At 43.8% G+C, this 27,295-nt stretch overlaps 1 protein-coding gene and 1 long non-coding RNA gene across 5 annotated transcripts in view; one reads left to right on the forward strand and one right to left on the reverse strand.

Moving 5' to 3' along the window:
- TDRD7 (tudor domain containing 7) overlaps positions 1-27,295 on the forward strand; it is a 97,693-nt gene that overhangs the window by 64,061 nt on the left and 6,337 nt on the right. For all 4 annotated transcript variants that reach the window (XM_053296846.1, XM_053296848.1, XM_053296847.1 and 1 more), the window contains exons 8-16: positions 1,140-1,326; positions 2,416-2,527; positions 7,639-7,841; positions 8,010-8,144; positions 9,454-9,537; positions 12,410-12,544; positions 12,672-12,782; positions 16,434-16,918; positions 19,476-19,636. In XM_053296846.1, coding sequence (XP_053152821.1) covers positions 1,140-1,326; positions 2,416-2,527; positions 7,639-7,841; positions 8,010-8,144; positions 9,454-9,537; positions 12,410-12,544; positions 12,672-12,782; positions 16,434-16,918; positions 19,476-19,636 — 1,613 coding nt within the window. The remainder of the gene's footprint in view (positions 1-1,139; positions 1,327-2,415; positions 2,528-7,638; positions 7,842-8,009; positions 8,145-9,453; positions 9,538-12,409; positions 12,545-12,671; positions 12,783-16,433; positions 16,919-19,475; positions 19,637-27,295) is intronic.
- Positions 21,978-23,940, reverse strand: LOC128345228 (uncharacterized). The gene is made up of 2 exons (XR_008316321.1): positions 23,783-23,940; positions 21,978-22,743 (listed from the first exon to the last, which is right to left on the reverse strand). It is a non-coding gene; the product is annotated as an uncharacterized LOC128345228 (long non-coding RNA).

Consider the following 27,295-nt stretch of genomic DNA (forward strand, 5'->3'; position numbering starts at 1 on the left):
TTGTGGTAGCAAGCATGACTTGTCCCCTTAGCTAAGCAGGGTCCACCCTGGTTGCATATGAAAGGGAGACTAGAAGTGTGAGCACTGCAAGATATTCCCTTGAGGGGATGGAGCCGCTCTGGGAAGAGCATCTAGGTTCCAAGTTCCTTCCCTGGCATCTCCAAGATAAGGCTGAGAGAGATTCATGCCTGCAACCTTGGAGAAGCCGCTGTCATTCTGTGATGACTATACTGAGCGAGATGGACCTACAGTATGGTCTGACAGCATATGGCAGCTTCTTATGTGTACTGCTTACATAGTGTAGAAGCCTAGATGAGTGTCTCAACTTGGAATGTACAAGTGTCTTGATGCATGGATTTGTGTACCTTTTGGATTTTATAAGAGGCAAATGATTATTCATATACTACTAACCAATTTCTTCTGCCTTGATTAAAATTATGGTTTATGCTAAGAATGTTTATATACTGCTTTGCAACAACATTCTCAAGACTGTTCTTTAAATAACAACAAAATGAATGAGAAAATGTTTCCGTGCCCTGAAGGTGCTGCTGATCTTAAAAAAAAAAAAAAAAAAGTTTGGTGACACAGCAGTGTGTCAGTTAGCCCCTGCTAACTGAGCAGAGAGACACCTTTTAATGTGGTGATTCTCTTACATTTAGCAGGGGGAGAGCAACTGGCCCTATCCAACCCTAGCACAGCATCCCTCCAGTGGCTGTTGCTGGTGTCTGCCTTATGTTTCTTTTTTACATTGTGAGCCCTTTGGGGACAGGGGACTATCTTGTTTATGTATGTATTTTTCTATGTAAACCGCTTTGAGAACTTTTTGAAGAGTGGTATATAAATATTCGTTGTAGTAGTAGTAGTAGTAGTAGTAGTAGTAACAGCCCCTAGAGGGATGCTATGCTATGTTCACAGTTGTCCTGTCCCATCCCCCCAACCCACCCCCTGCTAAATAATGAGAGAACCACTACTTGTAAAAAGTGCCTCAGCATTTTTGCACTGCTTTCCTCTTTGTTGAGATTATATATATATATATATATATATATATATATATATATATATATATACACACACACACACACACACACACACACACACACACACTCACTCACTCACCTAATTCAACCTTAAATCCATAGGTATGTGGGCAAAGACTATTCTGCTGCCCAGGAGTTAATGGAAGACGAGATGAAAGATTGCTACTGTCGGAACCCCTTAGCTTTGCAGATACAGTCTCCTAAGGTTGGGCAGCTTGTTGCTGTGCCTGCTGAAGAAGAAGCTTGGCTGCGGGCAGAGATTGTTTCAACGGAAGGCAATAGAATAAAGGCAAGTGTAATCTTTCTGTAGTTCCTTCCAAAAGTTCCAACTTTTGGAAAAAATATAGTATATAAATTATAAACTTTTTTAAAAAAAAGTATAGACAAGATGAAAATTAAATGACAATATGAGTGTTCTGTCTGCACAAGGCTTTTTTGGAATGACTTCTGTCAAGGCAAAGTGAAACACTCAGTTCTATTTCCTTTGGGGAGTCTTCTTCACACTGTAATTGGAAGTAACAGTTAGGGAGGTTGAGCCTAAATCCAATCTAGTGGTGCTTTCAGTGAATCGGAAATGAACCTAAAATCATTTGGTTGCCTTGAACCTGAAGTGGAACCAAACCTCTATGCACGAAGTGAATTTTCAGTTCAAAATAAGAGATTCAGTAATCTGGCACCCGGCGTTCAATGGTATGTTTTTGTTTCCTGTTTTCTGTCTAGTTGGTGTATTTTACTTGTAATGCCTTTTTAAAAAATTGTAATAGTTCTAACATTTTTTCTCACATTAAATAGTTAATGCTCATTTTGGAGAGTTGCATGCCCCTATCCTAAAATATTGGATTGGATTTGTTTTGGGGCTTATTTCTTGTATAAAGTGAACTTTGCTGATAGAGCTTTGATGCTTTAAAAACCCGTTACCCATGTCAGAGAGGAGAGTTTATCTTTTAGTAGTGAGCATGAATGGTGTCCCCTTTGCTAAGCAAGTTCTGCCATGTCTAGCATTTGGATGGTAGACTACATGTGTGAGCACTTCAGGATATCTCCCTTAGGGATAGGGCCCTAGCTCAGTGGAAGAGCATCTGCATGCTTGTTTGCAGAAGGTCTCAGGTTCGCTCCCTGGCATCACCAGCTAGGGCTGGGAGAGACTCCTGCTTGAAGCCTTGGCAAGCAACTGCCAGTTAGCGTAGTCAGTAGTGAGCTAAATAGACCAGTGGTCTGATTTGGTATAAGGCAGCTTCCTTTTCCCCTAATCATTATGTTAGACTATGGCTAGAAAGAGAATGAACTGTTTGAAAGCTGTATTAATGTGACTACCAAATAAGACCTAGCAGCACACATTCTGTGTGTCTCTTAATTCTTGTCTCTCTCTTGTTATTAGGTGTGCTATGTTGATCATGGTTTCAGTGAAATAATTGAAAATTCCAAAGTGTACAAACTAGCCAAGCAGTTCTACTCATTACCGTTCCAGGCTTCAAAATGTAGACTAGCAGGTAAGAAATTTATTTATTTTGTTTATTTAACATATTTTTATACCATCCAAAACTTACGTCTCTGGGCAGTTTACAACAAAATAAAAACAGAAAGTAAAACATTAGTAAAAACAAAAAGTTTAAAACATTACAACAATTTAAATTTTTTAAAAATATATATTTTAAAACGGCATTAAAACAATTAAAACAAAATTAGTTAAAAGCCTGGGTGAACAGATGCATCTTTAAAGACTTTTTAAAAGCTGTCAGAGATGGGGAGGCTCTTATTTCACTAGGGAGCGCATTCCAAAGCGTCGGGGCAGCAGCAGAGAAGGCCCGTCCCTGAGTGGCCACCAGACGAGCCAGTGGCAAATGCAGACAGACCTCTCCAGCTGATCTCAGTGGGCAGTGGGGTTCATGACGAAGAACACGTTCTCTTAAATATCCAGGGCCCAAGCTGTTTAGGGCTTTATAGCTTATAACTAACACCTTGTATTTTGCCCGGAAACATATCAGCAGTCAGTGTAGCTCCTTCACTACATGAGTTACATAGCCTCTCCAAGATGACCCAGAGACCAACCTGGCTGCTGCGTTCTGGACCAGCTGTTCTTTCCGGACTACATACAAGGGCAGCTCCACATAGAGTGCATTGCAGTAATCCAGTCGAGGTTACCAGCAGATGTACCACTGTTCTGAGGTCATTCATCTCAAGAAACGGACACAGCTGGCGTATGCTGATAGAAGGCACTTCTGGCCACCGCCTCAACCTGGGAGACCAGGGAGAGGCTTGGATCCAGAAGCACCCCTAGACTACATACCTGTTCCTTCTGGGGAAGTGTGACCCCATCCAGAACAACAGATCAAAATCGTCTCTTGAGTTCCAAGCCCGCACAATGAGTACCTCCATCTTATCTGGATTCAGTCTCAGTTTATTATCCCTCATCCAGCCCATCACCGACTCCAGGCAGGCATTTGGGGAGGTTATGCCCTCTCCCGATGATGCTGACATGGAGAAATAGATTTGGGTGTCATCAGCATACTGATAGCACCCTGCACCAAATCTCCCGATGATCTCTCCCAGCAGTTTCATGTAGATGATAAACAACATTGGAGACAATATGGAGCCCTGAGGCACACCATACAAAAGTTCAGATTTTGAAGAAGAGCAGTCTCCAAGGGACGCCATCTGGAACCTGCCTGAGAGGTAGCAAAGCAGTGCCTCCAACTCCCAACCCCCTCAGACACTCTAGAAGGATACTATGGTCAGTAAGTCAGTCATGTTTATTTACAGTTATAGATCATACTATGGTTGATAGTATCGAAAGCCACCGAGAGGTCCAAAAGGACCGACAGAGTCACACACCCTCTGCCAATTCCCAATTGGAGATCATCAATCCATCAGGCCGACCAAGGCAGTCTCCACCCCATAGCCAGCCCAAAAGCTAGTTTGAAATGGGTCAAGATAATCAGTTTCCTCCAAGACTGCCTGGAGCTGGGAGGCCACCACCCCCTCAATTCCCCTGTCCAGCCATGGAAGGTTGGAGACAGGCCTGTAGTTGCTCAACTCTGAGTGATCCAAGGTAGTGTTGGGGACACTCCCCTGACACCAACATTAAACCCAGAGCCACCAACCCAGAATTATATGGAACCCAGGCCTGTGTCTGATTCCATTTTATAAGAGTTCAATTAAATGCCTGAACTCAAGGTGAACTGACACCCAGATCTCAGGAATTCCTCATGTACTGCTCTGTAAAAGAGGAGGCAATCCATCATTGTATTGTGAAATGGGCACTCACAGAAACACAAGGGCTAGGCCTGAGCTAATCAATATGCTAAAATGTAACTCACTATCAGATAATGCCTGTGGAAGAGGCCAGAGGCTGATCTCCCCTTTCCTGTTGCAAGAAGTCTATGTTAACCCTTGTCAATGATTGCTCTGCTATGCCCAAAGGGGATTACTCAGTTGCTCTCTATAGAAATTCAACATAGGTAAATGCACACAAAGAAAACACCTATAGACTTTAATTCTTACTTTACTAACCCCTTAACACCTCATGGGATGAGGCTGGCAAATCTGGGACAAGAGAAGATGCCCATTTGCAGCTCAGAGATGCAGATATGCTTTGGGCAATGTCCCCTCCTCAAGATAGCAGCTAACAGAAGATGAGATTCCCTGGACTGGGCTAATATCCTGAATGATTAAAAGACATTATCCAGAAGGTAACAGCATTGTCACCTTTTTGGGGACCCAGGAAAAGATGAGGAGATTTGAATAGACTCTATGAGAGATCAAAAGAAAATACAACTATAAAGAATGAGGCTTACTGGACAGAGGGCTAGCAGTCTTGTGCCTACAAGCAAGATCTGCTCATGAGCAATCCAAGGGTTTGCTGCCCAAGCCGCGGGGCTAGAGGCAGGAACTCTTTCCAGGGAGAAGGGACATGAACTGTCTATGACTTCCACTGCACAGTGAGAAGTCAAGACTTCCCCGGCCGTGGTACCTTCACTCTCTGCCTCGCTCTGAGCAAACTGTCTGCTTGACCACCAGAAGCCAGACCACTGCTCCCAAGTTGCTGTTCCCAGCTACAGCCTCTCTCCTTCAGCTGAAAGCCCCACCGTTCTCAAGCCTCTGATCCTGGTAATATGCTGCCTTCACAAGCCTTGGATCCCTCTTCCCTCCTTCCTACTAATCACTGCTACCCCCTTCCTAAGCCCCCCTCTCCTTCCTCCTTTTTCTTTCTCTGCTTCTCTCTAAATGTTTTATTTAGGATTTGTTAGATTATTAGATATGTTTAATTACTGATTGCACACACATATGTTAGTTAGGCACATTACACTACACTTTGAATCGGAAACATGTTTTTAATGTGGATTATTTTATCCTGATGAGCAACTTCTTTATAATAAAGCCCATTGAACTTTCTGAGTATGTCTCTCTCTATCTCTGTTTGCGTGCCCAGATCCTACATGGTCACCATCTCCAAGAACCAATTCAGTTTGTGTATGATGTGACTTTGCCTCTTTCCCTCTGAGCATGTACAGAGTGCGAAACCAGGTGTAGTTCACAACAGTAGGCTTCTTCAGAAGCGGTCTAATAATTGTTTCCTTAAGACGAGGCATCCTACCTTCCCTCAGAGACGCATTTATAATCTCTACCAGGCCTTCTACAACAAACCCCCTGCCAGATAATATAAGCCATGTCAGGCAAGGGTTAAGAGAACAGGTGGTAGGCCACACCGTTCCAATCAACTTGTCCACATCTTCAGGAGTCACAAACTGGAACTGATCCAACCTAATCATACAAGAGGAGTCGCTGGATACATCCACATCAGACACTGAAGTAATTGTGGAGATGAAGTCTAAGTCGGCCCAAATACAAGAGATTTTTTCCACAAAGAATTCATTAAACACATCACAGCGGATAATCGATGGTTCCAGATTCTGATTCAAGGGAGGAGGGGCACATACTAGCCCTCTCGCAACCCTTAACAACTCCGCCAGACGTGAACTTGTGTGTGCAATACGGGCAGAAAATAATTGCTTCTTTGCCGCATGTATTGCCTGAGCATAGGTCTTCAAATGAGCTCTATGTTGCAGTCTGTCGGATTCAATCTGAGTCTCCACTTGCGCTCCTGTCGTCTACCTTGCTGCTTCAGCCCCTGTAGTTCTTCTGTATACCAAGGGGCCAATTTTGAAGTGAGTTGGAGAAGACGCTTAGGAGCAGTCATGTCTACTGCTCCGTTGAGTTTGCCATTCCAATTCTCCACCAGGGCATCAACAGGATCACCGGCAGAGCCAACACTAAATCTCTCCAAGGCTTCTTGAAATCCTATTGGATCCAATAACCTTCTCGGGCGGACCATCCTTATAGGTCCCTCACCCCTGTGAAGGTGGGAAGTGATTGTGAGTCCAACCTTAACCAGATGGTGGTCCATCCATAACAATGGGGAAATCACAGGATTCCCCACCCAACACCACCCTGATCAGAGTGAAAGACCAAATTAAGCGTGTGACCAGCAATGTGTGTCCGCCCTGAGACCACTTTAGATAGGCCCATAGTTGTCATGGCCACTATGAACTCCTGAGCCGCCCCGGACAAATTGGTACCAAAGTGAACATTGAACTCCCCCAGCACCACAAGCCTGGGGGACGCCAACACCAAGTCCGAGACCAAGTCTGTCAGCTCAGTTAGGGACTCTGTTGAGCAGCGGGGCGATCGGTACACCAACAGAAGTCCCAGTCTATCCCTGGTCCCCAGACTTATGTACACACAGCTTGCGCGGGGCATCGTGGAACTTCCAGGGACCACATTGCCCTTGATCCCTGCCAGCTCCATGATGCGACTCGCCTCATAATGTAAAACCATAGCTCGCTAAACCATGGTTTAGTTAATGTTTGAGCCCAAGCCTGCCCTTAAGCCCTAGCTTGTTTAGAACCAACAAACCAGGATCTGGAACTATGATTTGAAGCTGTTAGTTCTAACTGTGATTTCATGTTGCGTCTGAATTCACAAGTCGTTGAAAAACTACAACTGGAGCCATTGCTCTACCTCAAAAGGTTGCTGCATCAAGGCAGGCCCCAATGCTGTGACAGGCATATTGTAGGGTCTGTGTCTGAGATAGGAAATTGTAAAGGCAGATTTAATTCTGAAGTTGTCCGATGAGACGATGCTGTTCACTTATTTGCAAGTGCCTCCCTGACATAAGGCAAAGCAAATACCTGCACTGAGTAAGCATAAGCTCTCTGGTAATCTTATTACTATGTACTAAAATTCTCTGTAAAGAAGTGTAACCTTGCAGCCTGCACCAATGTTTGGCAAATTTGTTTAAACTTTATTTTGTGCAATTCTGGCTTGTTAGGCTTAGAAAGGGCTCAAGAACTTTAAAAAGCACCCTGCCAACTCAGTCTTCTTTCCATAAGGCTTTCTTGAAAAGCAGGTTCAGAAGTGACATTGTGGCAGTATACACTTAGATGGACAAAACAAGTACAGGAAGAAATCTGGCAAGTGGAATCCGCTATCTACTAATACACAAATCTTATCTTAAGCAGCAACAACCCAAACTCATGTGTAAAGCTGGCCATCAGGAGAGAGAAGTAAAACCTCTACCCTCTTCTTGACTGCCTCTGTATAGGGTTGGAGACCTTCTGTGATGACCCTGTCTTGGTGAAGATGGTAGAATCACAAACCTGTGGCAAGATATTTGCTGTTGAAATACTGGAGAAAAGTGAAATTCCCCTTGTTGTCCTATATGATACTTCAGGGGAAGATGATATAAACATCAATGCTGTTTGCCTGAAGGCGCTTAGTGACAAATCTCTTGAACTTCATCTTCAGGTACTGTCTTCATCTGCTTGTATCACATTATCTTAGTATAATGTAAGATAACATAGTGTATTATCTTATGTTCTTATGTTCTTATAAAAATTCGATAAGGTGGCTCAAGGGTACTTCAGTTGCAAAGGCCTTCAGCATTCGAAATAATGCATGTTTTGTTTTTAATAGGTGGGAGCACTCTATACAAACGTCGTCGTAACCAATGTTTGTTCAGATGGAACTTTATACTGCCAAGTGCCGTCGAGGGGCCTGACCAAACTCTTGGAGGCTTTGCAGAAATTGGAGAATTATTTCTACCACAAGGTGACTCTGTTTTTAATGTTGGTTGGTTGACAGTACATTCTCAGATGTGTAACAGCTAGATGTGGTACTTACAGGATTAATGTGCTCTAGTCTGAATCTTGCATAAGTACCTCTATGTATACAAATAAGGAATTCCGATATTTTAACTCATTCTTGCTGACTAGGGTAAAACAGCTATGACTTGCTGCCTATATGAAGGTGTGTGAACTCCATCTTCATGTGCAGTGCCAAATGCTAGTGCCTCACTCTGCAATAAAACTATACTTTTCCTACATGGAGTTCACAAGAATGCAACACAAAGTACAGTAAAGTTCTGAGTTCCTGAAATCCCTTTGCCTAACCGTGTGTGGTGGTGGTGGTGGTGGTGGGGGGGCTTAGAAGAAACATTTGATATTATCTGATATACCCAATTGTAATGTTAGAACCCTGACACAATTGTCATGTAAATATTGCATACACAGTAAAACAGTAGCTAGTACTGCTACTTTGATAAGGCTATAGTGGCTGTGCACGAAGCTGTTGCTCAAAGCTGGTTCTGTAAAATGAGAACACATGCAGAAAAATGTCTTCCCTACACATATAATAGTTATATATTCTGGAACAGTCATAGCAATGTTGATTCTTGGCTTTTTATTTTTGCCTCTCTGGCATAGATCATTGTGGGGGAAAATAAGAATCCATATAGATTGTGTACCTTGAATGTTGCACAAGGCTTTTGGGTGTAACTGGTACAGATCGATAGATGGAAGACAAATCAGTGGGAAAGAGCTTGCCATGTAATTTAGGAACAACTGTGTGTAGACCCTTCATCATGCGTACTTCGTGTTGGAAGCAATATAGTGCTGCAGTTTGCTTATATTCAGTTCAGTAACTCAAGTAGAAGAATACTGTCTTCAGTAAGCAGCATAACTCTTGTATATATATCTGGGTATGGAGAAAATACTGATTTTCCAAGCAAACAGAAATGAGGTATACTTTGTGCCACAGAAGCTATATCCTAAAACATTGGATTGTTTTTTTAGTTCTTATTTCTTGTATAATGTGAACTCTTTGCTGATAGGTTTGACACTTTAACATTCCTTTACCCATTTCAGAATAGAAATATGAGGATATAACTTCCCAGTCCTCTTGGTTTGTAAATCCATCTTCTCTCCATTCTGCTCCCTGCTTTTTTCTTTTTTTTTTAAAGAAAGTGGGGGACATACACTTGTTCTGGCTTCTTCTAATGACTTTGATGCCCTAGGTGTCCCATGTTTTAATATTTGCAATTGTGATTTAAAAATATTCAGGTTTCAATTCTTTATTCCAGCCGGCAACGGAATACGCTGTGTCACTGCCTTACTGTGGCATGATTTGTTTGCTAAACTGTAAAGGAAAATGGGCACGCGTGGAGGTAAGAAATGTTATCATTAACAAATGTGCTGCAAAAAGATTCAGAGAGTCAAAATTCCTTTTTCTCCTGTTAGTTGAACACAAGAGTCCATATCCTTTAAGTGGGCTACATATCTGAATATTTACTTTATCTTGTTACTGTACGAACTGCATTCCCTTTTTTTGAAATCTGCCTGGGCCCTAAGATCGGCCTTGGAGGACATGCTCTCAGGTCTGCCATTAACAGAAATGTAATTGGTGGAGACTAGAGCCAAGGGCCTTCTTGAAGTGTTTCAACTGTACTACCAGTTCCTGTAGTCTTCACAGTAGAATAGGCCTCATTTCTTTAGAGGGCAAGTAAACATGTTTTATTGTACAAACTAACATACTCAATATCAGGAGCTTCTGATATAATTGGCCATGTTACAGTTCACACACAGATGCAGAGTTCTTCCCAGACTCCTCTGGTTTATAAGCTCTCTTCCTTTATTAACCTTTCATTCCCCACAGTTAAAGACATTTTACTACAATGCTCCTAAAGCTCATATAACATTTTTAATAGAACTGTATTCTTTAAGTTGTTCTTCCTAAGTGAAGTAGTATGTTTAAAAACCCTGCTTAGAGATTCTTGTTCCCCTGGCAGAGCAAAAATGCTGTCCAGTTGGCTGAGGTGATTGACATCAATGCTGCTCAACCTCCCTGCAGTCTTCTGATATGTATGGGAGGACTGACTGAGTTGTGTGGACTTATTTTGCACTGATTGCTGAAAATAACTAAAAGGAAATTCAGGAAATCTGCCATCTATAGATTGCATGATAGCAAGTTTCTTTGCTGGCAATGAAGATTTGTACCCGAATCTGCTGATTCGGGTGATCTGTAGACAAAACAAATCACCCACGTCCTCAGTTGCCCAGATTCGGGTACAAAACAAATCACCTCAGATTCAGACCTGAAAATTTTGGAGATTTGGACCTCTATATTGTGGCCAAATGGGTGAATTGGGCAAAGGGATGATTTTAAAAAGATGGCATGTCTTTTAAAGAGTTGGCATGTCTTTGGGGCAGAAAAGGGGTTTCAGGATCAGAAGAGTGGGTCAGGTGGTAGTGCTCCAATGAGTGCCTACTACCACCCAGATTTCAAAGAAATTAGTGAAAGGGGTGGTTTTTAAAGAATTTCTGAAGTGTGTGCATCTTTAAGCTTCCCCCCCCAGGGAATAATGGGGCATTTCAGCAGCCCCATAACTGCACTTGGGGGGTACCAGGGTGGCCCAGAGTGGGGTGGGTGTTAGTGCACATAGGGTGCCAACCACCCCCAAAACAACAAGCCCATGGGGCACTGGGGTTTGTTGTTTCTGAAGTGTTCTTATGAGAGTGGATTCAATGACAAACATTGAATTGACTCTCATTGCCTTTGATGATGCTTTTGATTATGCTTGGTTTTGATCAGATTACTACAGGAAACCTCACTCTCCGTACTCAGAATGGTCAGGCTTCGAAGAAAGACAGCAGCTATAAAGTCACAGCAGCGCCAACATGGCTGCAGCCTGTTTGGGGGGCGGGGCGGGGGACACATAGGAATGTCAAGCTTTGATTTCAGCTGCATATGAGCAGATTTCAGCCAAAAAAACCAATCGGTCTTCATTTTTTGTTGCTAACTGAACAATAAAAAATATTTAGAAGACATCCCCATTGTGAAATTCTCTTCTGGGGAAAACAGACTAACTCTCTTGCTATTAACATCTTTGTACAGGTGGTTAAGAACCTCCTCTTTTAGAAGGCTTCTTATACTGTTGTAATCTGGCTTTGAATTGTTTTACTGGCTGCTATTGTGTTGCTGTGATGTTAATGATCTTTTTTGTTTAATAGCTTTCTACTGTTCTGCTTTTTTGTTGCTTTTAATCTGTAAGCCACTTTTTGTGAATAAGTAAATTTGATTCAATTTTGTATTTGTCTAACCCCGGCCACTATTAAACCTGCAGTCCCTCGTAATTTTTTGTTGTGAGAACTTCTGTTGGAGCAGAATCCCGATATGGCCATGAGATTAAACATCCCCTAGCCATCTTCCTCTTCTTATCAGTGTAGCAAAGTATGTTAGCTGCACAAAAACTGATGCAAGTTAAATGCTTAAAGGAACTGCTAGGTGGCAATTTCTTTTCCTACTTACACTGCTTTGAGAACTCTTTTTGTTGAAAAGTAGAATATAACGAAAGTAGAATATAACGAATAAGAATAGAATCCAAATATACAGAAAATGAGTTGTGAAATGTGTGAGCTGTTGTTGCTTTTTTAGAGATGGCTGAAGATTATGTACTAGCCATCATCATAATCTCTATACCTTGACTTCAGCCATTGACTTCTATAGTCTCTCAGTTCCCCAAAGACTTGTTTTCCCCCTTCTTGACTGTAAAGTTGTATGCAAAGCCCCTGGTTCAGGGCTGCTCCTCATAACAGAGGGAGTCCTTGGTTGGGTTTCCACGAAGCTGCATAGTCTAAGCCACTGCTCTGAGCCTCTAAAAATAAGACTTTACCTTTCTGTAGTCTACCCAGAGGCATAAGGAGAGCTCCTCCCTACTTGTTCTCAATTGGTCTGATTGTCCATATGCTGTTTGACTTTAAAGGTGCTTTGAGGTTGCTTTTCTCTTCTAAAAAACGCAAGCCAACTACAATCAAAGTTATAAAATAGTTTACAAAATGAACTACAGCAGATAAAGACATGGGATGCTGCATCCCAGTATAAAGAATTTCTAGTAGTAGAAGAACCAGTCCACTGCCTAAAGAATGATTCCTGATGTGATTGGTCAGAGTTAACTGTAAAACTTGGCAACACCTTTGCTTGATTATTATTTTTAAACCTGCTGTGCCATTCCAATATTTCTGCTTCATTCCTCACTGCAGATAACAAGTGTTCATAGTACTCGGGCTCTTGACGTACAATTTATGGATACCGGTACAGTAGCATCTGTAAAAGTAGCAGAGCTGAGAGAGATTCCCTCAGTGTTCCTGCGTGAAATCATTGCAATACCACCTCAGGTAGGAAGATCATTCATAAGTGCTTCTGGTATACTGTTTCAAGGAGTTAAGTAGACCTCATTCTTGCTAACAGGTAGTTCATTATTCCCAGAGTACTATGTAAGTATATTGTATTATTCATTTTTAGGCAACAAAATGCTGCTTGGCTGACCTTCCTCTTCAAATTGGCATGTGGACGCCAGACGCTGTACTTTGGCTGAGAGATACAGTTTTAAACTGTTTTGACTGCAGCATTAAGGTAAGAATTGGTGCCTGGTTGTATAAAATTCAGAAGTGCAAGGAGTGTAAGTCCATTGCATATTAAAATGGCACCAACATCCTAGAAGCCACTCTGGGTGTTTGTTAGGCTGAAGAACAGCATAGAATCTTTTGAGAATCTTTTGAATGAGTTTATCTCATTCCTCCAGATGTATATGTGTCGCTAAAAGAGCAAATGTTGTAGTCCTAAAAGAAGAATTGCCATTGACAATTGACTTTTTGTACAACTGTCTCCTCTGTCTAACCCACAAGCCTTGATAAGACTGGAGAGAATTACATAGCATGTAACTACTATGCCCACAAAATGATTCTGCTGCTGATGCTTTTAAATGTAGATGTTTCCTGTAGGAGTGGGCTTTGGAATTCTTTAATCTCTTTTTCTGCATTGAAAGCAGAACAGTAGACTCAAGTTGGAATAATGTAGTAGTTATTCATTCATTCATTCATTCATTCATTCATTCGATTTCTATACTGTCCTTCCAAAAATGGCTCGGGGCGGTTTACACAGAGAAATAAATAAGGTGGATCTCTGTTCCCAAAGGGCTCACAATCTAAAAACACTTGACTGTAATTATGCAGTGCAGCTGTGGAGTACATCAGAATTCTGTAGAGGTGTGCATAATGGCAGTGGCATAACTTATCTGACTTGGAAACTAGTAGCAAGAAAGAGCTCTGAACCGCTAAGTCCCTAGTTCATCTTAACTTGGCTACACATGTCACTAGGTAGTCTTGGGCACACCCTATCTTCCCTGCTATTGTGGGAAGTCACCCATGGTAGGTTATCTCCACGCACATTGCACCAGAGGCAGGACTATAAATGAAGAAAGCCTTTAAGAGCCTGTGGGGAAGATCCCCCCCTCCACTCAGTTCTTTAGACTTGCCTATGCTGCAGAGAGCTGCCACTCATCAGCAGTACTGATTTTTCAGGCCTACTCTTCACTGTTTTACTTCACTTTGCTTATTCTTACCTTTATTTTCTATCACCGTGTAGCTGAATTCTCTCCTTCTGGGCAGTCTTTCTTGGTTTCTCTCACCATCTTATTTCTTTTCTTTTCTTTTTTAAGAGAAAAAGCTCTACTGGGATTCTTTTTTTATTCTCTGCTGTACTTCTCCTTTCTGCAATGGCTTCTCGATAACACAGGACTAGGAATATCAGGAGTACAGCACAAGCAAAAGGCGCTCCTGCCAAAACGCTCTGATGGTCTCAGCATCGGTCTCCAGAGGGAGCACCTTAGGCCCTCACTGGCTCCGACTCTCTTGGCAGATCCGAGAGAGGGTGCTTCTGAGGCCTTGAACTTCAGCCGCACTTCTTGCTGCTACAGCCTGCCAACGCACAGACAGCAAGCCAGAGGCTCATCCCCTGCTCAAGAAGCTGAAGAGGGGATGGGGCAGGAGCCTCTGACAGTGCACCAACCCTTAACTCCTCGCCCCTGCCCGACTTGGCTTCAGTGGAACCTTTGGATACCATGAAGGAGAGTCTGTGTAGCTCAGAACTCTCTGCCAGCCCAGCCCAGTCCCTCCCAGTGCCAGCACCTCCACTGCCACTTCCTGAGTTGCGGCAGCAAGCCAGATGGATGCTGGGCCTCAGAAGGAGACACCTCCACAGAACCCTGTGAGACCTCCATTTATTTATTTAAAATATTTATACCCCGTCCCTCCAGTACACTGCTGCTCAGGGCAGCTCACAATTAAAAAAAAAAGCAATGTAAAATAAAAGTAATAAAATTAACCAAATTAAGTAAACACAAGTCTAAAAGTCAGGCTAAAACCACAATCAGAATTAATCCATCTTTCACCATGGGTCCTCGTGAAATCTTTGCCCCATGCCCCCAGCCCTCTCCCTCTGGAGACCAATCTGTTCCCCTGCACTGGGAATCCTGACTCCAGGGGATGGTTCAGCAGTCCTTTCAGGAGAGGCTGGAGTGCACCAAGTGGACCTGACAGGAATCTGGACACCCGTCTTCCTCTTCTGAGTCTTTGGCTGAAGCAAGCGGGGGTGGGTGAGTGGGACACAGTAAGGGGAAAGCCCCTGCTAAGCTGCAGCTGGTGCCACCTTCCTTGCATTCTGCAAATGCAGAACCGCTCCCTTTGGACACTTGCTTTATGCCCAAGGAGAACACTACCTTTCATAGGACATTGTTCTGCCCTCATCCCACACATCCCAAAAAGAGAGAGTGGCATAAGCTGGATGTACAGAGGGTGTTACACACATACACTTCACAAACAGCACCATACTGGAAATCAGATTCTTTATTTGTATCTTTTAAAACTAACCTCTATAGGGCAGAAAGTATCTACTTTGGCAGTTGCATAAAAGCCTGCATCTTCCTGACCTACAAAGTACATCATCTTCCTCAATCTCAGGTCACAGCTCATTTCACCAGATCCACAGCTACTTGGGCAGCTTTCCCCACTAATGCTTCACACAGCAGCCACCTGGAAAACACCCTCTACCTTTACCAGACATTACAAGCCAGACCCACATGCATCAGCCCGAGCTGCATTTGGTCATCGGGTCCTCCAGCAGGTTCTTCCTATCGATCAGACCCATACTTGCCTACCTCTGTATTAGGCTATGGCATATCCCACAATGGGTGTCGTCCTACACCAGCAGAGAATGGAACATGTGACCTTCACTGTGAAGGTTGCTTCCTGCTGGCATAACGGAGGGCAACAATGTCCTCCCATTGGTGGCTTGGTCTGCTCGGTTGGAATACCTCTTTATTCCATCATTGATTGCTTTGAAACTTGATTCTACTATATGGACCTGCTTAGTGTGTGTTCCTTTTCTTCTTCTGTCATTTAAACATCTTTCTCAGCTAGACTACAGAACTGGGGATATCCCTTCACAGGCTCTTAAAGACTCTCTTCATTTATAGTCTTGCCTCTGAAGCAATGTGGGTGGAGATAAGAATAGCCCTGCTGGATCAGGCTCAAGGCCCACCTAGTCCAGCATCCTGTTTCACACAGTGGCCCACCAGTTGCCTCCAAGAAGTTTACAGGCAGTGGGTGAGGGCTTGCCCTCTCTCCTGCCATTGCTCCCCTGCAAATGGTATTTAGTGGCATCATGCCTCTGAGGCTGGAGGTGGTTGCACAAAGGTTGCCCTCTTTTATACCAGCAAGAAGAAACCTTTACAGCAAGCACCAGTGTTCCTCTGCCTCTGGTCTACCACCCATCTGTGACAGGGGGAATTAAATGGAATTGCCTTATAGAATTGTAAGGATTACTGAAAATAATGTGAAATACTCTGGATAGTCAAGTATCATTTAATGATTAGTCTCTCATATAATATGTTGAATAACTGTACATAGTCCACTGTACTACTAGTATCAACTTGCGGGAGGAGGTGGTAAGAAGAAAGGCATATTTTCCCTGATTTGAGTGGCTTTACAAACCTTTGCAACCTGTATATTCTGAAACTCTCTCTTTACTGAATAGAAGTTGCTTTGAATATAGTAAACAGAACAGTGAATCAGACTTAATAGTCATGGTGCAAGTTTAGCAATAGTAACTTCTCAATAACCTGCTCTTGATGCCTTTTGGTGCATTTTCATGTCATATAGTTTTGATTCAAGAAACTATAGATTTAAATAGTGTTGGACAATATTCTGGATTTTTTTTCCCCTTCAGGTGGTTAAACTGGATGATTCCAAAAGGATTGCACATATCTATCTATTTACACCAAAGAACTTCCCAGATCCTGACCGCAGTATAAATAGGCAAATCACTAATGCAGACCTGTGGAAGCATCAGAAGGATGTCTTCCTGAGTGCCTTCTCTAGTGGCTTCCTTCATGGAAAGGGAGACATGGACTTCTCGGAGCAGGCAAGCCCTGGGGTCAAGAAGAGTCTTGTGGACCCATGTGCTCTGGAGCCCAGCAGTGTTGAAACACCCTTGACTTTGCCACCACCTCTGCCACTGGCCAAACCTGGGGAGCAGATGGATGTCTTTGTTTCCCTGGCCTGCCACCCTGGTTACTTTGTCCTTCAGCCTTGGCAAGAGATGCACAGCTTAGAAGTACTGTTGGAAGAGATGCTTCTACACTATAGCACAGTAGACGAGAGAGATGTCTCTGTAGGAAAGAACAAGCTCTATGTTGCTAAAGTGGGGAAAAAGTAAGTTGCTTCTATAAACACCATATTTTGTACTGGGCAATATACTACTCCATGACTTCAAAGACACAAGAGCCCTGCTGGATCAGACAAGTCTGATCACGAAGTCCCTCTCGTCCAACATTTTCTGTGTTTCCAACTGTGGCTTGCCAGATGCTTCTGGGAAGCTCACAAGTAAGACATTAAGACAACAGCCCTCCCCTGCTGTTGTGTCCATTATCTGGACTTCAGCCGTATAATGCCCAGAACATGGAGATACCATTTCACTACCAAGGTTAAAGATCTGTCATGTCTTTATTTCTTCACCAGTTTCCTACTCTTGCAGATCCTTGTGTTCCCTTTCATTCTGGCTTTCCTGGTTGTGTTGTCCTATTGCTCTTTGTGATTTTCCTGCCTCTATGCTGCTTGCCCTTGGAATCTTAAGAGAGAGCGAGTGTATGTGTGTTTTAAACAGATATCCCCATACATTAATAACTATAAAGTAAAAAAAGGGGAGGAGGGAAGTTAAATTCCTTTCTGTACAATCCCAGCTACTTCTAAGTAACACAGTGTTTTAAGTCATAGTGCAGGAGGAAACAAACAACAAATATTTATATACCACTTTTCCAACAAAAATTCCCAAAGCGGTTTACACAGAGAAAACAATAATAAAGTAATAAGATGGATCCCTGTCCCCAAAAGGCTAACAAAGAAACATAAGACAGACTCCAGCAACAGCCACTGGAGGGAATTTGTGCTGGGGTTGGGTAGGGCCAGTTGTTCTCCCCCTGATAAACAGAAGAGTATCACCACTTTTAAAAGGTGCCTCTTTGCTCAGTTAGCAGGAGGAGCAGTTAGTGGCCAAGATGAAGAATGTTCCGAGAATGTAGCCATACTTGGTCTCTTACCATCCTGGCTCTTCCCCTGAAAATCCCCCTGGCTCCATTGCAGCATGGCGCACCTAACAATGGAAATGCTTTGCAGGAGAGAAAGGGGGCGTGGATTAACAAGCTACCAGAAGAGCAAAATCAGGTGGAGGAGACGCAACCTGCAGGGAAATGGTGGAAGGCTGGGAGATCTTCAAGTGCTGTGGGGAATATGACCAGGAATCCACCTGGTTGCAGGGTGGGAAACTATGGTATCTAGTAGGGTACACTGCCAAGAGTGCCTAGTAGCAGTAGCTGGCCTGAGCTGCCAACTCCCGAAAGCCTGAAGCAAATCCTTTAGAACAGAAAGAAACCACTTGGTGAGCCAAAGTGGGTATCCATGACTAAGAGGAAGGGGAAGATACAGCTTTCCGTCTTGATGTGGTTGCTACCCTTCCTTCCTGGAGAAGAAAGGAGAAGGACCTGTTTGACCTTCTGAAACTGCAGGAGACCCTGTGCAGGAACTAAAGGCAAAGACCTTTAGGGAAAGTCCTACCTGCATGAATAAATGAATACTCTCTTGAAGAGCACGTCCAAAGGGGAGCAAGTAGGGTCGATCTGTCTGTCTGTCATTATTGAGATTGTAATGCTCAAAGGGGGAGGGCATACAAAATCCCTCCTCTAGCTGTGAGGAGCCCCAGGTAGGCTGCCATCATCCACTTTTTAATATGAGCTGATTCACCCTTCCAAGAGAATACTCTGGGAGAGTAAAGTGGAAAACCCCTCCCTGCAAGAAAGCCTAGACCTTCAGGAGCATGTGACTAGGGCAGGACCCAATAAGGAGTGACAAGGAGTAGGTAATAAACAATGATTGATTAATAGGTTTCCCTTATCAAATCAACACATTCCTCCCCTACTTCTCTATAGGCTCTTCTCCAGTAAACCCTGCCCCCTCACTTTGGATTGGGCCACAGGAATTTGATTCTCCCGGGCTTCCTTCCTTATTTGGAGAGGCCCACTCTCCAAGCAGTTACTCTAATTGAGGCCTAGTCCTCCCTCAAGCCTATCACCGCAGAGAAGTTGCCTGATCTTGTACGGGAATCTTGTATGATATTAAATCCCCAATTTGATGAGAAATGGAGGCCTCTCATTGAAAGGCTAGTTGCCATTTTATCCTCTGTGGCAACTACAATAGGAATGGTTAACTAATTGTATTTAAATGGTTAACTAATATTAGTTAGCAGAAATCTATATATATAATTCTACTGGGTGTGCCTTGGAATGTGCATCCCAGAGCCCAGCTGATTGGCTGGGCGGTGGACGCACCTGATTGGCTGAGGCACACCCAGGAGGATTGGTTGCCACGGCGGCAGCAGGCCTGGCCGCAGAGGCCAGAGGCAGTGGTGTGCCCAGCCCAGCTGAGGAGGCAAGGCCACGGGGGGGGGGGGGAGAAAGTGGGAGGGGCAGAAGTGACGGTGGGGAGGAGAGGCGGCTGGGCCTGGAAGTGGAGACTAGGGCTGAAGGTGGCGGGGGGGGGAGAGGTAACCGCTGGCCTCAAAGAGTGCACAGATGCTCTGTGCGGGGTCGGCTAGTAATAAATTATAGTATAAAAATATTTAGTAGCAATAATCAAACTTGGTCCAAGTTCCTACTTGTTTTAACTTGAGTGTTTTGTAGTTATACAGTGTAATCCAAATTCTGTCTTTTTTCCTTAGGTGGCACAGAGTGTTATTAAAAGGAATACTGGCAAATGGATTGGTGTCTGTTTATGAGCTGGATTATGGTAAACATGAACTTGTCAGCATCCAGAATGTACGGTCTTTGCTTGACAAGTTCCGAAAACTGCCATTTCAGGCCATAACAGCTCAGCTTGCAGGTAGGTGGCACATTCTAAGGTACAGAAATAATTAACATGGCACTAATAAAATTGTGGGGGAGGGGGGGCGGAGAGATAGAGAAGACTGCGGGGGCTGGGCCTCTGTCTAAACCTCCACTGCCACCAGTATAATGTTTTTAGCATGTTGGACTGGTTCCCTTCCCAGTCATGAAACCCTCTATCTCTCAAAAATATTAAAAAACTCAGTAATGTGTTAAATAGGGCAAGTAAGCATGAAGTGGGACCAAAACATCACACAGACAATGGTGAAGTTGTGGGAAAACAAGAATATGTTTACTGTCATAGTCCTCCAAAATCCCAAAAACAGTACGGGAACAAACAGGGAAAAATTCAGTTAGGCAAGAGTACAATTTAAAAATATAAAACAAACTAGCTTGCTAGCCTTCTAAGGCCTAGCTGGTTCCAGTAGGCCCAGCTCCAATGTTCCCCCTAGCAGGAATTCCCAGGTATTGTGACTACAACTCACATAATCCCCAGCCAAAGGGCCATTGCAGCTGGGGATGTTGGGAATTGTAGAGAACAACATCTGGGATCCCTGTTAGAGGGAACACTGCCCAGCTCCCTCACTGCTACATTCCCAGCAGCTTCAGGCAGATCCTACTTAAGTTTCCAACCTTACAGCTCATACAGCATTCTGCTCCTCAGCAGCCCCTTCTTCTCTCCAACTTTGTCCTTTTATCCAGTTCCTTCCCGCCCCCGCCCAGGTGTACATCAACCAATCGGGGTGATTCTTAACTCAGGCAGCCAGAACCTTCTGTTTCTGCCTGGAGACAACCAACCAGAACACTTAGATCTTAGATCCTTCATAACATGGGTAATGTGCCTGTGTAGTAGCCCCACAGAAGGGTTTCATAGCTCCTCTAGGCACGCTGAAGCTCTTCCATTTGTGTGCAAAGCGCACTTGGTATCTTGGATGGCCAAGCAGCTGTAGCTCAGTTCCTTTTCAACCATCTCAGTGTGTGTGCTTCATTAAGGTTCGCTCCTCATTTTTCATCTTGGTTCCTGTGAAAATTTAAAGAGAATTGGTTTTGATTCTAAGGCTTGGACTCTGATTGCTCTTGACTATTCTCTTTCCTATCATTTCATATTCATTGTCACTTTATACGAAAGAGTGTTATGACCTCCACCTATGCCATGTTCCATATTACTGTCAACGTCCACAACTTCAATCTCACCCGACCATCGACACTCGAAGTCGTCGTTGATGTCAAGATGTATACCCAACATATCTGCTCGGGGTGCTCTAAGGAGTTTTTTCAGAAGCTGTGCAATGTCTCTAAGGAAGGACTTAACATTATAAGAAGCAGAAACATTGTGAAAGACCCTTCATCGTGCTCAGCTTCTAAATACAAAAAAACTTCCTCCTCGACATTGGTCCCGAAATTGGAGACCTCAAATCATTCAATGTCTGCATCAACCCATAATTCATTGTCAACAGTCATGAGGGACAAACATTGGACTCCTCCCCTCTCAACCTCGATTCAACCAGCAACATCAGTCACCTTATCTGTGTAAGGTTCATTGGAGGTTTGAGATCTTACCCCTTCTCCTTCCATGGTTCAGTACATCTTCTCTAATGCCACCTCTTCCCCAGAGGTTTTGGATGTCGCTTTGACTCTGATCTCACCCTCTGCATCAGCACCAACACTGACTTTGAAGCCGACAAAAACATCAATACAGATACCTTAGCCGACATTGATGACAACTCATTCTCTTGTTGCTCAACCTTCAACATTGGCAAGCTCAATACTGACAATACCCAATGTTGTCAGCACTTCCACAATGCAGCTTCAGTTGTCCTCTCCTTTGCCTAAAGCACATACTGCAGCTGCAAAGATTGCTACCTTTACTCCCTAGTCTCAGCATCAGTGTTCCTTCTACACCTTTGATGTCTGAAGATCTTCCCCTGTTGTAGAATATAGAATCTATTCTGGGCTCTACAAATAACCATCTGACTCCACCGTGTAAGGATTTTCCCTCCATAGTTTGGATGCTAATGAGGACCTGGACTCCAGTCTAGTACTGATTCCAAAAAACCCATCAGAATCCCCTGCTAAAATAACACCATCCTCCTCTCCATCCTGTATACCTACTTACCTTTAGAACAGTGTTTCTCAACCTTTTTGGACTCAAGGACCGCTAAATCATTTGTGCAGAGTGTCAAGGACCGCTACATTCTTTGTGTGCAGTTTCCCGGACCAGCAGTTAGTAGAGGGGTTTCAAGTTTAATTTTATTTTATATATCTAAGACTTTATACCGGTCCAAAACTTGCATCTACTTGCAATTAACTTGCAATTAAAATAATGTCATAAAATAAAATTTGTTAAACAATAAACTATTTTATTTACATACTATTTACACAAGAAATTAATTAAGAAATTAAATAATGTCATAAAATAAAATTTGTTAAACAATAAACTGTATTTTATTTACATACTATTTACATATCAAAATGCACACAATGTTAATGTGAACATTATATTCAAATATTTTAGGAGCAGAGGAAGAAGTCTGATAATGAGATATTCAAAATAAAACCTTGGTATGAAAACCAACAATATTCTTCCTTTCCATGTAGCCATAAATAAGAGCCATGTCTGCTTACTGGAAAGTATGCATTCCCAAATTCCAAGGAGACTCTTAGTACATGCATATAAAAAAAGAATCATTAAAATAGAACACATTCAAGCACTATTTGAATGCTTGCATTACTTTCTCCCAAAAGCAATATTGGGGCTGTATTTGTGAATGGCAAAGAGATGACAAACTTTTGGTACTTCTGCAACAAGACAGTGGTAGAAAGGGTGTTCTCCAAAGCCATCCTCAAGCAAGCAGATCTTTCCCAGTCAGTACTACTTGATCCTCCATTTCTTCATATCTAGCAAGCTCCTTTATGAGGCGCAGCAGGTCGGCGCAGCCCTCAGACCGCGCGGCTCGGAGATGGAACGGGGCCATTTTCGCGGGGGGGCGGATGGGATGGGATCCGGGGACTGCCTCTGTTTGCAGGCCAGTGCTTCTGTGCAGCATCCCAACTCTGTGGCCATGCACAGCACTGCTGGCTTATTTAAGCCCACGTAACGTGGGACTGCAAAAGAAAAGTTGCAGAAGACTCAGAGTTGTAGCGGAAGAAGAGGGAAGCGAGGCGTCGCCAAAACAGAGAAAGGGCTGGAACAGAAGAAGCGGCTAGGAGGAGTAAGAGCGAGCGAGGGCGGGCGAAAGGGAGAGGCTAGCAGGTCGGAGTGGGGTTTGAGGGCAGAGAGGCGAGGGAGCAACAAGAGGCAGGGATTGGGCAGGGCCGAGGGAGGAAAGCCCGCAAAGAGCGGAGTCAGGGTGAGGAGTCTGCGCCAGGGAAAGCCAGATTAAGGAGTGGCACTTTGGGAGCAACTTTTGTCGAGTGCGGAGCGAAGAAACTTGGAACAGGGCCATTTTCCCGGGGGGGGGATGGGATGGGATCCGGGGACTGCCTCCGTTTGCAGGTCAGTGTTTCTGTGCAGCATCCCAACTCTGTGGCCATGCACAGCACTACTGGCTTATTTATCCTCAATGCTCTGCTCTCCACTCCCTCGCGTGAGTCCCCGATAGTTGAAGAGCAGGAGAAGCAGTCGACGGCGGCGGCACAGGCACAGTCAGGCGCCAAGCATCCCCCTGGCAGCACAGAGGGAAAAAAACCGCAATCTCAGTGGCAGCTTCTTCAAGTAGTTTTGGGCCGATTTGGCCCGTCTTCGGCCATGTGGGGGCGGCGGCGGCAGCTTCTTTGGCCTGAAATTGGGCCTTTGTGGGGGCGGCTGGGCGGCGGCTGCAGCCGCGGCAGTTGTTTGGGGCAGGCAGTAGTTTGGGCCTATTTCGCCGTCTTCGGTCGTGTGGGGGCGGCGGCGGCTTCTTTAGCTTCTGTGGGGGCAGCTGGGTGGGCGGTCGGTGGCGGCGGAAGTCTGGGCCGATTTGGGCCCAGACTGCCGATTCTGGGCCTTGATCTGGCCATGTGGGCAACAAGCGAGAAAGCGGCAGGGAGGGGTAAGTAAACCCTCCCGCCCTCCTAAATATACCCCCCCTGCAGTTGGTCAAAGCAAACACTCACAGCCTCAGCACCTCACTTATTTTTAGCCCAGTAAGTTTAAGCAGCTCACCTTCAAAGATCTCAAAAAACCACCTTCCAGCAACCACCCAATTTCTCCACTCACTCACTCACTGACTGGGCTATCTTCCCGCCTCGGCACAAGCCCCGCCCCTGCTCCACCCCTATTGGCCACTGACGTTCCAGGAGCCTCGGAATTTCCGGGGAGAGAAAAACTTTTACAGCGGAGAGAAAAGTGGATAGAAAAACAAGCGTATTCAGTTTGGAGCCCTGCCTTCCTAGTCGCGGACCGGCACTCAAGCCTCCGCGGACCGCTGCCGGTCCGCGGACCGGCTGTTGAGAAACACTGCTTTAGAAGGAGAGAGATCACTTTTCAACATGTGGCTATTCCTCTTTTTAGGAAAGATATGGACTACTGGAGCTCTCCAGAAGCCCTGGATCCTGGCTATATTTGCAGGATAGGTAAATTTAGAGATCTTTATCTCATGTCATCTCCATCATTACCATATAACTATGACAAACTTAGACTGTGGAAGTTGAGAAAACCCAAAGCTAACTCCACTGGGTTAAGCTCAGGAGAAGGAACTTGCTAGTTTTTAAAAGCCATTAAATCTGTCTCTCATTCCTCAACCCCCTTTAGAACAGGGATTCTCAAAGTTGGGTCCCCAGATGTTTTTGGACTTCAACTCCGATAATCCCTAGTCCCAGTGGCCTTTGGTTGGGGATTATGGGAGTTGAAGTCCAAAAACTTCTGGGGACCCAGCGTTGAGAATCCCTGCTTTAGAATATCTGCAAGGACCAACAGAGGATTCTCAAATTCGCCCAAAGTCTCCAGATGTTCAGATCCTTCCTCCTTCAAAAGATCAGAATTGGCCCATGATACCTGAAAAAGATAAATCTGACTATGAGTACACCTTGTTCTGATTCAGAAGGTGGCTCTGTCCAAATGGAGAATGTATCCAACCCTTCACCAAACAAAAATATCCCAAACCAGCCTTCTAACTCCCCAACAGAGGACACCAAGTCATACTGTATTCAGGTGGCTGAAATGGCAAGAGTTGCGCTTAGAATTAAAATCCCCAGCCCCAGAAGTCAAGGATCCAGTTTATTACTTCATGTCACCTAGCTCTGCTGTGCAACCGGCAGCATTACCAGTATTACCATTTCTTGCCTGTTCCTCCAAATCTGCATGGGATGCACCCTCATCCTCAATCTCAACATCTAAGCAGCATCTTAAGAATTTTTATAGGGGGATTTTTAAGAGGGGGATGGTCCTTTTTCTTTTCAGGCATCCTCCTCCAAACTCACTTGTAGTAGACTGTGCCTCGAGTAGCAAATCTGGGAGAAAAGATTGAGCCCCACTAGAAATGGAAGGGAGAAAACTGGACTCTATGGGACGCAAGTTCTATTTGGCATCTTGCCTCACCGTCAAGATTGCTAATTACATGGCCTATATGGAAAAATATAGGAAAAATTTAAAGCCCTTAAGGATGCCTCTGAAACTCTGAAATTGAAGGTTAAAGACATACTTCCCAAATCAGCAGACATAACACGCCAGCATCTGAGCACAGTGAAACATCTGAAATGGAATCATGCTCACTAGCAGGAGCCATATCTCTTCAATACCATGCTTGGCTATGATCTACAAGGCTTCAATTGGACACAAAAGGAAAAAAATATAAAACTTCCTTTTCAAAGGTCTTGGGAGCCTTTTCAGCTCCCAAACAGATGATACCATAGGGAAGATGAAAAAACTGCAGTATGTGGCTAAGAATTTTACATCTTCCTCTATGCCACAGTCTTATTCTCAATGGCTCAGAAAGTACGAGAAACAATTAAAATAAAACTCAGACCACAAGGACTTACAGAAGACCTTTCCAGTATAATCCCAGATGTTCCTACGGCCAGAAACAGAGGTCTAAAAATCAGGACCAGTCAAAACAGCACCTTTGACCACTCCCATTTTCCAAACACTTTTTTTCTGCAGACCCTGCTTCCTCTAGACTTGACCCTTTCTTTCTGGCTTGGCATCGCATCACATCTGACACTTGAGTATCCTCTTCACCAGATACTCAATCAAATTCACTTCTATCCCTTAGGAATTTCTGGAAATTGGTTTTTATAGAGATAGCGTAAATCACTGACCAGATTTGGCCAGCTCTGCTCTTGGCATTGTTAGGTGATTTTTCAGGGGAATCAGAAACTAAAATCTAAAGATTTACTGTCCTTTATGTTGATAGCAGCTAGATTGATCATAGCCAAAAATTGGAAAGAGGGCTTGTTATCCCTAGAGGATTAGTACAACAAACTCTGGTATATTGTAACAGCCGAAAAATTGACTTATTCTTTAAAAATTTGAAAAGGCATAATACCATCCCAGTTTTTTATTTGGCAGGATCTATTATGTAACTATACAAAATATGGTAGGGAGGAGACTGCCCAAATCATTCAAGTCCAGAAAGATGTATTTCTTTAAGAATGACCTTGACACTGTAGAGTGTTACGTGTCTAATGTCTTGTAGTCTTAGGTTTGGGCTTTTTTCTTTTTAATGATGGTTTTTATAAATGTATTGTAATAGTATCTGGTGATTTTAAATCAAAATTAATTTAAAAAGAGAGAGAGAGAGTTCACCACTCTCTTCACCTTTTGGGGGATGAAATACACCCACATAATGCCTACTTTAAGAAGTGAAAGATCTCTTAGAAAGGAGCGATAGAACAAGTCTCAAAAAACAAAAGAAGGAATTCTACTCCAGGTACTTTCAAGTTTCCAAAAGAGGGGAGGGAGCTCCATCCTAGACACACTGGCTCAACAAATTCATCTATCCAAAGAAATTCTGAATGGTCACTTAAGGCATCTTCCCTCTATTAGCAGAAGAATGGCTAGTGATTTTGGATTTGAAAGACACTTTCACATAAGAAATCACCCCAAACACAAAGTTTCTGTGCTTCCCCTTAGGACAGCTAGCCTGCCAGTATACTGTTCTCCCTTTTTTCCTCTCCACCACACCTTATTTCCACAAAGTATGAGTGCTTTCATTATCTTTCCGTACCTGGATGACTGGCTCCTGAGTTCTGCAACAAATACTCCTTAACTTATCGTATCCAGTACATTTTGACACTTCTCCAAGACCTTGGTATCTAGGTCAACTGGAAAAAATCCATCCTCCAGCCTAAAAGTGCATTTCCTACATAGGAGGCCTCCTTGATACGAACCTGAAAAGAGCCTTTCTCCCAGATGAGAGGCAACTCTTAATTGTAAGTTTGATCTGTGCTTTCAGTGCCAATCCAAGTCAGAAAACAAAAAGCGTACAACGACTCTTAGGTTTGGTGGCGTCTTGTACAGCCACAATGAAATACATTAGGCTATATTTCAATGAAATATATTAGGAAATACTTCAAATTTAGCCACCTAATGGCACAGCGGGGAAATGACTTGCCTAGTAAGCATGAGGTTGCTGGTTCGAATCCGCGCTGGTATATTTCCCAGACTATGGGAAACACCTATATTGGGCATCAGCAATATAGGAAGATGCTGAAAGGCATCATCTCATACTGCGTGGGA

This window comes from Hemicordylus capensis, chromosome 2 (assembly GCF_027244095.1).
Source record: "Hemicordylus capensis ecotype Gifberg chromosome 2, rHemCap1.1.pri, whole genome shotgun sequence".
NCBI lineage: Eukaryota > Metazoa > Chordata > Lepidosauria > Squamata > Cordylidae > Hemicordylus > Hemicordylus capensis.